Source organism: Malania oleifera, chromosome 3 (genome assembly GCF_029873635.1).
Source record: "Malania oleifera isolate guangnan ecotype guangnan chromosome 3, ASM2987363v1, whole genome shotgun sequence".
Taxonomy (NCBI): domain Eukaryota; kingdom Viridiplantae; phylum Streptophyta; class Magnoliopsida; order Santalales; family Ximeniaceae; genus Malania; species Malania oleifera.
In genome coordinates this window covers 20,497,020-20,508,554 of record NC_080419.1, presented here as the reverse complement: position 1 = coordinate 20,508,554, position 11,535 = coordinate 20,497,020, and the positions used below count along the sequence as shown (strand labels likewise).

The window sequence follows — 11,535 nt, the reverse complement described above, 5'->3', positions numbered from 1 at the left end:
GTAAGGAAAGAACATCAAAAGTTCAATTTCAGATAGATACACTCACGAAACCAGTAGTATCTGCGAATGGTAAGAATTTACCCTATGAGTCAACGAAGACCATGGATGGTGAGAGCTCACTTTAGGAGCCAGCGAGGACTATAGATGGTAAGAGTTTTCTATGAGTCAGTAGGGACTGTGGATGGTAATGGAGATGTGTCCCAAAAGTCAGATTGGCTAAACGTCCAACTGATGCATGAAAGTCATGTCCTCATTCAGACTTTACCTTGATCAGCGAGACCTAGGAACGAAGGACACTGATCCACAAGTTTGGTGGTTGCACCAGGGGATTCTGGTGCATTCACAATTTCAACAATTTCAATTTTAATGAAATGGAAGGAGCATTCACAATTTCAACAACTGGCATAAGACTGAAGTAGAAACTTTGAAGGTGCTACCCACTCACCCAATTCTTCTGCCCCTTTCCGTTCAATTCTTCTGCCCTTTTCCGTCCAATTGAATGGCAATGAGAGCACCAAGAAGAACAAGCCTCCACTCACCAAATCTCTTTTAACACAAACCGCCAAATAGATCCAATATTATGTCTCTTCACCTACCCCTATCTAATGGGCAACAGTCGCTGATGAGTAAAACGACTCATAACCTGTCAAAATCCTCGCCCCTTTCCTGCAAGTTGGTTGTATTCCCTTTCCCAAAAAAAGAAAACAAACTGCAGCACACAGGCTGTGGGGATGATGCCCAAACCAAAATAATAATAATAATAATAATAATAAGTAAACAAACAATGTTTTCTTTGAAAGTAGACAGATGAAAACAAAGATGCAGCGTGCAATTCACAGAGGCAAAATGTTCACCATTAACCTGGGCATCACATTGAGTACAGCCCAGGAAGTATCTCGGCCACTACAGGGGGCAGCATTCACAACTTCTGGGAATATAAACAAGCACTTTTAAGAGAAATTTCAGAACAAAAACTATATTAATTGCGACTTTCTGGAAGTTGGAAGTTGTGTTGGAGACCCGGGAACACCCAATCCCCTTCTTTTCCAAATAGAGCAGAGGAAAAGAAGAGGGGAGGAATGAAAGGAAGTTGCACTTTTGTCTTGTGCAAATTAGCCTCAATCCCTTCTTTTCCGTAGATGCTGGAGCTCCAAGCACTGCAGAATCTTTCTGGATTATTCAAATCCTTTCTTCTTCCTCCTGTGAGAACCCAGGAAATCCCCCGAGGCCGAAGCTTATTTGTCCTGAGGGAAATCAGAGATTCAAAATACATGGCAGGAAATATGCATGTTGCTTTGCATTCAGCAATACTTCTTGACTTGAGGTCTGTGATCCCCCAGAAAAAAAACTATGTGCTAGTTATATACAGCTCATTAAGCCAGGTAATTATTAATGAGGAAGAACTTAGCACTGTCCAGAACCTAAAGAAGCATTCTTCAAATGAGAAGCCATGGCAAATCTATTTGTTCTTCATTTATTTCCATCAAAATTAAATAAAGGCCACACATCAAACTCAATGCCAAAACTAGAATGAACATTGATTAATTTTCCCGCGTCAGTGACAAGTGGGATTAAACATCATGTGTTCGGCCAAAATAATTACCTTTGCCTAGCAAAAAATGCAACTACACCTCCTATATAACAGGAACACTTCCATTAGACTGCTGCATCACAACCAGCGGTGTTCCTACAGTACAGAAGTAAAAATTAAAAGAAAAAAGTACCATTATCACCTTAAATGAATTTGCAAATTCTACTAAGCACTACCAAAAAAAATACAAAATACAAAATACAAAAATTCAATCAGTCCTGTTGGATGATCGGCCAATCATTGTAACTGTAACAACAGAATGTTTCTGTAACTATCATCGTGACTTTTGTAGTCATTGATGTAACAAAATGCATTCAGACATTAGATTGTTGAGGCATAATATGGATGGCCAAACTTACAACAACAAGACAATGGGGGGAAAGGGTTGCCCATGGGAGCAGGTGGTTGGGACCAGAGAGAGAGAGAGAAAGAGAGGTGGTAAGGAAAACAAACTAAACAAACTAATTTCAAGTGAGTCGCTCTGGCAGAGTTAAGTCAAATTGAATTCCTATAAAAAGTGGACTCACATGTATATCACATTAAATGGTCGTGCTTCAATTCACATGGATGAGTTTTCATACGATAGTATCTATTATCAGCAAGTTTGTGAAATTGCAATATCAAGCTCCAATATGAATATATGTTCCTAGTTCATACCTGAAAAGTAGGACAGACAATGGGATGAACACCAGTTGCGGCAAAAATAGCAACTGTTACAGTTCAAACCTATTGCCTAAGCTTTTTCAGTTCATTAGCTTAAATTAGGCTCATTGCCAGAAAACAGAATGCCTTACTTTGATGGTGTTAAAAGTTTGATATCATTGTTGACACACAACATAACAACTTAAACTTTTAGGTAAAGTGGTAATCTAATGTTGGGTTCTAGCCTTTTTTCCCATGATGTATATTGTGTAGTATTTAAAAAACTGTTGTATTGCCCAATTGGTTTTATTATCATGTGTTTATATCTCCATGTGCTATTGGGCTGCACATGCGGGGGAGTGTTAAAGCTTGATATACACTGTTGGCCCACAACCTAATAGCTCAAACCATTAGGTAAAGTGATAACTTAACAGATAGAAACTAATGTGAAAAGGAAAAGCTAACATGATTAAGCAGCAGTAAGAATAAGTAAGACACTACCTGAATTGCCTGCAATTGAATAAGGCTTTGGAAGATATTTGCTTCGCATTATCCCAACAGGTGCTGCATGATGCTTTAAGACATTATTAACAGGAAATTGACTTGAGCAGTTTGCAGCTGGTAGGCATGCTCCTGATTTACAAAAGCGAGCTTCTGAACTTTGGGGATGTACATGATCAGCATCCCGAGCAGAAGGCAATGTGTATTTCTCCCTCTGTTTTTCAATGAGGGAAAACAACTTCATGTCAGTTGTTCCTCCATACACAATTCATGCAAGCTGCAGCAAAATGAAAAGCATTGCAACTGAGACGCCTTCAAACCACCAAAGCTGAATAAACTTGTAGCCTTAAGTAGACCATCTTTTATGGATACAAGCTGCTAAAATAGCTGGGCTGTTGGCATTCCATCACATGTATGAAGTATTTGTAATGGACATGTCACAATCAACCGCGCAACGGTATGTACTGACAGCACTACATTTGATCTGACACCCAACACAGCCTCAACAATCAGCTATATCATTTAATTGTGATACTTGGAGGTTCTATAGAAAATTCACGTGTAAAACTCCACGTTTTTCATACATTCATGCTAGAAAAATATTTTACCCCACAACAACCTTCCACAACAAAGCCCAAGTAAAACGCATCATTCTGCCAAGATATAAAGACTAACCTTCTTTTTCACATGGTCATCCACTTGTTCAAGTGAAAGTTCCTTGGAAGATGAAGCCTGTGATGGCATCATAATTCCCTGTAATCCCTTCGAACTAGCCAAGTCTGAGCAATGCTCCTTAGCCGATGCCTCGTTGAAAAGATGACCAATTGCAGATCGGAAACGATGATTTCTTTGAGAGTAATAGATTTTGGTTGCGAGTGGGGCTGGAACATCTGATTTAATTACACTTCAGTAAGTACAATCAAATCCTTTGAAAGCAGAATGCATTTCAGCTACAAAATGAGAAAACAAACATGCAGAACTTTCCAGTAAAACAGAATGGAGGTTTGACCATTGCCCAAACTGGATAGGCATATTTGATAATAATATGTTTTAAGCTACAAATTCACAACACTGCAGTACAAGATAGAATCTATTCTATGCTCAATCAAATCATTTAAATTTCTATCAGGTTCACATTATCGTGCAAAATAAAGGTGTTACACATCTCACTCTACCCAGAAAGCAGCAATGACATTGTGTAATTTATTAGATCTGGCCTTACTGATAGCTGCCTCCGGTCTACTTATGCAAGTATTTTTGGTTACACCACATGCTGCTTCCAGAACATCCGATGTTGGTAGACCCTCAACTGCTATCCTACAAGAATAAAGAAAATTTTTCATTAAATTTCACCCACAAACATATACACACACATACACATACATGAGGACATTTTAGTATGTTCAAAAGCAGCTTTGAGAAAGAATGACTTTTAACTCCTATAAAAATAACTTCTAAGATGGGAGTCTCAACCATGTCCAAGTAACTGATTTTCTATCAAACTAATTCCTAAAATGCAAGCATATCCATTCTTTCTGGAAAAATTTACGGATTAAAGGAAAACTATTCACCCTAATATTATGTCTATACAGTTTACCTCAAAGAAAGATGCCTAAAATGAGAGCCAAGCAATCATTCTTTGAGCCATTAGAAATCTTTCTTAAATTGCTTACGAATACACCCTAAAGGTATCATGCTCCAACTACGCAACGCTTATTGAATCAGACATAACTGACAAAATGACAAAGTTTATGAGAGCAAAAGAAAGGGAAGAGGGAAAAAAACCCCGGGGGGGGGGGGGGGGGTGGTGTGGTTGTTTTGTTGGGGAGAGGAAATGATGGACATTGGAAAAACAATGCACCATATTTAGGTTATTTGTACACTCATAGAAGTAATTTAACCAATGCATATCACCATATATCATCCCGTAAAGGACAAGAGACATACAATTTAGAACGTTTCATTGGAGGAGGCATTACACCTGCTAAGCAATCTGCGTTTCCAATACTAACCCCCGAATCATTCATTAGCGGTGCTGTATCTACACAAACTGCAGTTACTAGTAAACAAAGGAAACAGATGAGGCAAGGCAAAAATTCAGAAATCAACATGTATATAACTTTGTTCCACAAGGAAATTAGTACAAGTAGCAAACAGCAATTTAAAATTTAAAATTAAAAATTTCACAAAGCATTCTCCATTCAATTTTATCATAAAATGCTTAGGAATTTAGCACATGAGAAAGTTACGGTTAACATGTGTTCTTATGCAAGGAAACAGCTGGTAGGGTCCACCACTTCCTTGTAGGATAAATAAATTTTATTATATACAGAAAAGAAGAGATTTCATTAAAGAAGAAGAAGAATGTACAAAAGAAGAATAAGCAATCCTCCTATGAAGTACAGATAACAGCCAAAAAAAGAATGCAATCAAAATAATTATGCCAGCCAAGCCCACTAGAGATCCCAAAAACACACTCCTCCAAAACATTCAACCACAAAAGACCGGAACAAGGCCATGTGTCATGAGCTAAGCTTGTTCAGGGCATTATGCTTGCCTGTGACCGCTTGTCTCGTGTGCTGGGAATGGGTTTTCATCATGTAAATATTAGTGTAGGGTTATTTTCTACTAGTAGTTTCTTTGTATGCCAAATAAGGCAGTATAACTCCTCGGTCACTTTGATGTTTCCTGGTGTTAGGATGATATTTACATAAAAACCTCTTTAGGGGAGGTGAGTGTTCATCAGTCTTGTAAAACTCACTAGCTATTGTCAACGTGTTTAACCTACTTGCCTCCCTTGCTAAACACACAATGTCAACGGAGGTGTTGTTAGTGAAATGCTTTGCTTCAATGTTTATTGTTTGCTTACCACTACTTTCATGAATTAGTTACTGTTTCCGCTACTATTTGAATGAATGCTAATGAAAGTGTTACGTGGATGAATGTTGGTAAACAATAAGCTGACTAGTTAAGCACGAGTGCTTTAGCTGGCGCCGCACGGCCCTTTCACAAAGGTGTGAAAATAGTCGGCTCGTGACACGTGGTATCAAAGCAAAGGTTCAATTGCTATGGGAATTCAGTTACCTTTGTTGTGGGATTTGGAAAGTTTTGGTAAGTGACCATAGCACCAAACAATGCTGACAGGATCAGCGTGCTGGAAGCACAGGTTGAGGCAACAGCCAACACTGTGGCAGCAGAGGTGGCCCAAATGAGGGAACTTGTTGATGAAGTGATGGGATCACAAAAGCATCAAGCAATTTTAATAGGTGACATGTCAGAGGACTTTCGCCACAAAGTGAAAACTTTGCAGTCTCAGATGGTTGATCTGGATGCAAAGATGAATCTAATGGTTCTTGCTATGGGGAACTCCAACACTCCGGGAGTTAGCAAGACCAAGGTACCAGAACCCAGGACGTATGGGGGTGCCCGTGATGCCAAGGAGTTGGAGAACTTCTTGTTCGATGTGAAGCAGTACTTTCGCGCTGTGAGGATGGCTTCAGAATAGGTGAAGGTGGATACTGCGACCATGTACTTGGTTGGTGACGCCAAACTATGGTGGCATACCAAGTACAATGAAATTGAAACTGGACACTATGTAGTGGATAGTTGGGCAGACTTGAAGAGAGAGCTCAAAGCCCAATTCTTTCCTGAAAATGTTGAGTATAATGCTAGAAAAAAGCTGAGAGACCTCAAGAAAAGTGGGTCAATCAGGGAATATGTGCAACAATTTTCTGCTTTGATGTTGGATATCCGGGATATGTCAGAGAAGGACAAGTTGTTCTATTTTCTTGAAGGGATGAAATCGTGGGCAAGAACTAAACTTCATAAGCAAAGAGTTCAAGACTTATCTACTGCAGAACGCTTGACTGACTGAGCTGGTGATATTACCGCTTCGTCCAAAGGGTTTGGCGGAGAGGGAAACAGTGGAAAGTCTTTCAAGAAAGGCAAACCCAAAAGTGGGGGAGCCGACTATAAAGCATCAACCTCAAAAGAAGTTTCGTCGTCTAAAAAAATCAACACACCTAATGGAAAGGGGAAAATTTCATGTTTCTTGTGTCGAGGGCCTCACAGAGTGAGTGAGTGCCCACACAAGGGATTACTCAATGCCTTACAAGCTTCCACTTCGGGAGGAAGAGGATGATGCCCCAAGGGTGGGTTCAGTGCGGCTGGTGAGTGCATTGGAAAAGCAAGCGAAAGCTCCAAAAGTTACACGAGCAAAAGGATTAATGCTTGTGGACTTGAGGATCAATGGGAAGCGTACCCACGCTATGGTGGATACGGGGGCTACTCATAATTTTGTTTTGCAGTTGGAAGCATGGAGACTTAACTTATCCTTAGAGAAGGATATAGGACGCATGAAAGCAATTAATTCTGCAGCCCCGCCTACTCTGGGAGTAGCCAAGCAAGTTACTGTGAAGCTTGGGCAATGGGAAGGTCATGCGAATTTCACAGCGGTGTCATTGGATGACTTTCCAGTCATTTTGGGAATGGAGTTCCTAAGAGGGACAAAGGCAGTGCTGATGCCTTCAACTGGTTCCCTATGTCTGATAGGAGATCACTCGTGCATGGTGCAAATCGTTGTGACGAAAGGAGACGACAAGAAGTCCTTTTCAACCATAAAACTCAATGAGGGATTGATAAAGGGTGAGCAGACACATCTAGCCACAGTGGTGGTAGATGAACAAGTAGGCCAAGAGCTAGTGCCTACGACCATTCAAGTGGTGTTGGATGAGTACAAGGAGGTGTTGCCGGATAAGCTGCCTCACAATTTGCCTTCACGACGGACTGTGGAGCATGAGATCAAGTTGTCGTCAGGAGTGAAACCACTTGCTAAAGCGTCCTGTCGAATGACGCCTCCAGAGTCAACAGAGTTGGAGAAACAACATGATGAGTCGATAATGGGATATGTTCACCCTTCCAAAGCACCGTTGGGAGCACTAGTGTTATTTCAAAGGAAACATAAAGAGCATCTATGGAAGGTGTTCGACAGGCTGAGGGGAAACAGTCTGTATGTGAAGAAAGAAAAGTGCTCTTTAGCTCGGCGGAACAACAAATTCCTTGGTCATGTGGTTGAAAAAGGTCGTATCCGAAGGGGTATGGAAAAGGTGAGGATGATTCAAAAACGGAAGATCCCCACGACAGTGAAGGAATTGCATTCCTTTCTTGGCCTTGCTAACTATTACAGGAAGTTCGTTGAAGGGTATTCACGAAGAATGACTCCAATGACAAGACTACTGAAGAAGAGGTATTATTGGCCGCACATGCGTGATGGTGTGGTTCATTATACCTGGACTTGTCTCACTTGCCAACAAAACAAGGAGAAGCGGAAAAAGAGTGTAGGGGTGCGGGAGCCCATACCAATACCATCCAAACCGTGGGAAAGTGTCTCACTGGACTTCATCACCAACCTACCCAGAGTGGGAGATGCAGGGTCTATAATTGTGGTTGTAGACAGGTTTTTGAAGTATGGTACATTCATGGCCGCACCAAAGTACTGTTCGGCAGAGGAGATGACACAATTGTTCCTTGTGACTGTTGTGAATTATTGGGGTGTTCCCCAAGACACTATTTGCGACCGACACTAAATATTCACTAACAACTTCTTGACATAATTTTTCAAGATCTTTAGGTCACATCTTGACATCTCTTCGAGTTCTCGTAGACGGACAGACGGAGAGATTCAATGGGCTACTAGAAGAGTACTTGTGCCATTTCATCGACGACAACCATAAGAATTGGGTGCAACTACTAGATGTGGCTCTGTTCTATTGCAATGCCCAAAGGAACTCAACAACCAACAAGAGCCCTTTTGAGCTTGTTACAGGCTAGCAGCTACTGTTACCTCACATAGTGGGTGAGCCGTACAGAAGAAAGAGTCCTAGGATGTACGTCTTCACCAAAGAATGGAGACAAAATGCAGAGTTTGCCCAAACCTATCTAGAGAAAGCTTCTAAGCAGATGAAGAAGTGGGCAGATCAGGGGAGAAAACCGCAGCACTTCAACCGGATGAAAGTGCATCATGTGTTTCATGTCAGCTGCCTTAAGCCATTCAACGCCAACACCAATGATCTGAGCAGAAGTCAGTCAAAAAAAGCAGAGTTGAAGACAGCGTCACCTGACAGACATGAAATTGAAGATATCCTTGCAGACAGAAAGTTCATATCCTCAAGAAAGAAGTGCCAGAAGTTCCAAGTGAAGTGGAAAGGCCTTGGTGATGAAGAAATCAGCTGGATTTCTACGGAAGATATGCAACTGTTCGTGGACAAAGTTGAAGTTTACCTAACGCCAAAGTCTACAAGGACGTCGACTACATAAGTGGGGGAGTGTCACGAGTTAAGCTTGTTTAGGGCATTATGTTTGTCTGTGACCGCTTGTCTCGTGTGCTTGGGGATAGGTTTCCATCATGTAAATACTAGTGTACAGCTATTTTCTTCTAATAGTTTCTTTGTATGTCAAATAAGGCAGTATGACTCCTCGGTCACTTTGATGTTTCCTAGTGAAAAATGATATTTACATAAAAACCTCTTTAGGGGAGGGTGAGTGTTCATCAGCTTTGTAAAACTTACTAGCTATTGTCAACGTGTTTAGCCTACTTGCCTCCCTTGCTAAACACACAATGTCAACAAAGGTATTGTTAATGAAATGATTTGCTTCAAAGTTTATTGCTTGCTTGCCACTGCTTTCATAAATTGCTTATTGTTTCCATTGCTATTTGAATGAATGCTAATGAAAGTGCTTTGTGGATGAATGTGGGTAAACAATAGGCTGACTAGTTAAGCAAGAGTGTTTTAACTAGCGTCGCACAGCCCTTTCACAAAGGTGTGAAAATGGTCAACCCGTGACACCATGTCATGAATCCCATCTCAAAGCAAAGAAGACCCCCTCTTTTTCCCCATAAACATGTGTGCATTCCATTCCAACCAAATTCCCCACAGCACGGCAAAAAACCGCATACCTCCACAAAGTTGAGGAATCCTTACTCTTACCAAATCCTGTAAAGGAAATAGCCAACAAATCCTCCTTGGAACACCTTCTACTTTGGGGCAAATTATTGGTGTTAACTCTACTAAGAACTCTTTTGCTTTGTGTCCTTTGATTCGGAAAGCTAAAGCTCACTAAAAAATAAAAGATTTCATTTGGACTGCGATACTTGAAAGAATTCATACCAAAAATTTGCTTTAGAAGAGAAAACCTAATAAGGCCCTGTCCCTCGACATTTTGTCCTTTGCATGAGGAGACTTGTGCACATCTCTTTCTTCATTGCCCTTGGCTATTTGGAATAAGTTATTTGGTATATTTGGTGAAAACTGGGTCTATCCATACACTTTGGAGGCCTTTTACCATAACTTTCCGAGGTTTTGGCAAAGGAAAGGATAGGAAAACTCTATGGCGTTGCACCGTTATGGCCATTATTTGGTGTGTTTGGTTGGAAAGGAACACTAGAATATTCAACAGTGCGGCTACTACTAACAATTTGCTTTTGAGTAGAGTGGTATATTTTGCATTGCTGTAGGTGTCAGCAAGTGGTTTCTTTCGTCATGTTTCTCTAGAAGACTTGTAACAGGATTGGTTGGCCCTGTTATATTGATATTTATTCTCTATTTAGGTTGCATTCTTTGTACTAGATTTTATTGATGTAAAGGGAGGATTTCTTATTCTCCCCGTCTTTTCTTCTTTCTTTTACTTTCTCTTTCTAATTTTCTGATGTATATTCTTCTTTCTTTTAATATAACTGTTTATCAAAGATGAAATAAATAAATAAATATTTTTTTTTTTTGGGAAGGAAACACAAATAAATAGAATATAGCTCAAAATTCTCATCTATAATATCAAATTACAAAAACCAATCTAATCAATAACAATCTAAATGGACTGCATCGACAATGTCTTCATCCGCAAAACTAACAAATACTAATCTAACACTAATGGAATAGAAAAGAACTGTCTTGTCTATATACTTTAATTAGTTCCGTTGCTATCTCAGGATTTACATAATAGATCGAATCATATAGATATCCCTTCAACACAATATAGGTCATCAAAAGGATCTCGGAGACCCACCAAAGCACAAAAGTCAGGATCTTTTAGAAAATGGATTCCTATACGAAGAGTGCATAACCACATGGATAAGCTCACACTAACCCATCAATATGGGATCCAATTCGGGATTTTCCTTGGAGGGATCGGGAAGGAATTGGAATGTAATAATATTGATTTCATACAGAAGAGGAGGTTCTCTATTGATTCAAACGTTGTACCTATGGGATAGGGATAGAGGAAGAGGAAAAACCAAAGATTTCACATCATACTTTTGAAAGAAAAATCAATTCGATTTATTTTGTAGCCTACACAACTGCACACAAAGTTGGATACTTGATTTTTTTTTAATAGAAAATAATTTCATAATAGAAAAAAAAAAAAAAAAAAGGATACCTGATTAAGAAAAAAAAATACAAAAAGTGGAGGACAAGGCATCCTCCAACAATAAGCAAAATAAATGGAGAAAACTAAAACAAAATGCTGATGTAACAAAGCCCTCCAATCTCTTTGCACATCAGCCAGCACTGCCAGCTGCACAACAAACCAAAGGCAGAGCACTAGAACGTGACCCAAAGAAAAAAAAAAGAGAACCTTACTAACCAAGTCCAAAAGGCATAACCTTCAATTCAGAGGACTAAGCAGTAGAATATGCCTTTACCTAGGAAGAGCGAAATTCCATCATTCTGTAATGAAATTCCATCATTCTGTAATTTTCTGCTTAGATAATGATAAATAAATACAAACGTAATTATTCCATTACC

The 11,535-nt window shown here is 39.8% G+C and overlaps 1 protein-coding gene across 14 annotated transcripts in view; it reads right to left on the bottom strand.

Moving 5' to 3' along the window:
* Positions 1-810: 810 nt before the first annotated feature.
* The window catches only part of LOC131151944 (uncharacterized), a 51,895-nt gene continuing 41,170 nt past the window's right edge, over positions 811-11,535 (bottom strand). For 6 of the 14 annotated variants that reach the window (XM_058103456.1, XM_058103455.1, XM_058103457.1 and 3 more), the window contains 5 exons: positions 4,682-4,793; positions 3,957-4,051; positions 3,410-3,624; positions 2,735-2,948; positions 811-1,244 (listed from right to left, as the gene is read on the bottom strand). In XM_058103456.1, the coding sequence (XP_057959439.1) occupies positions 1,180-1,244; positions 2,735-2,948; positions 3,410-3,624; positions 3,957-4,051; positions 4,682-4,793 (701 nt within the window). In that variant the 3' untranslated portion in view covers positions 811-1,179. Of the gene's footprint in view, positions 1,688-2,731; positions 3,012-3,409; positions 3,625-3,956; positions 4,052-4,681; positions 4,794-11,535 lie in introns of those variants that run through there. The other 8 variants (XM_058103463.1, XM_058103460.1, XM_058103459.1 and 5 more) reach the window with 7 other exon arrangements.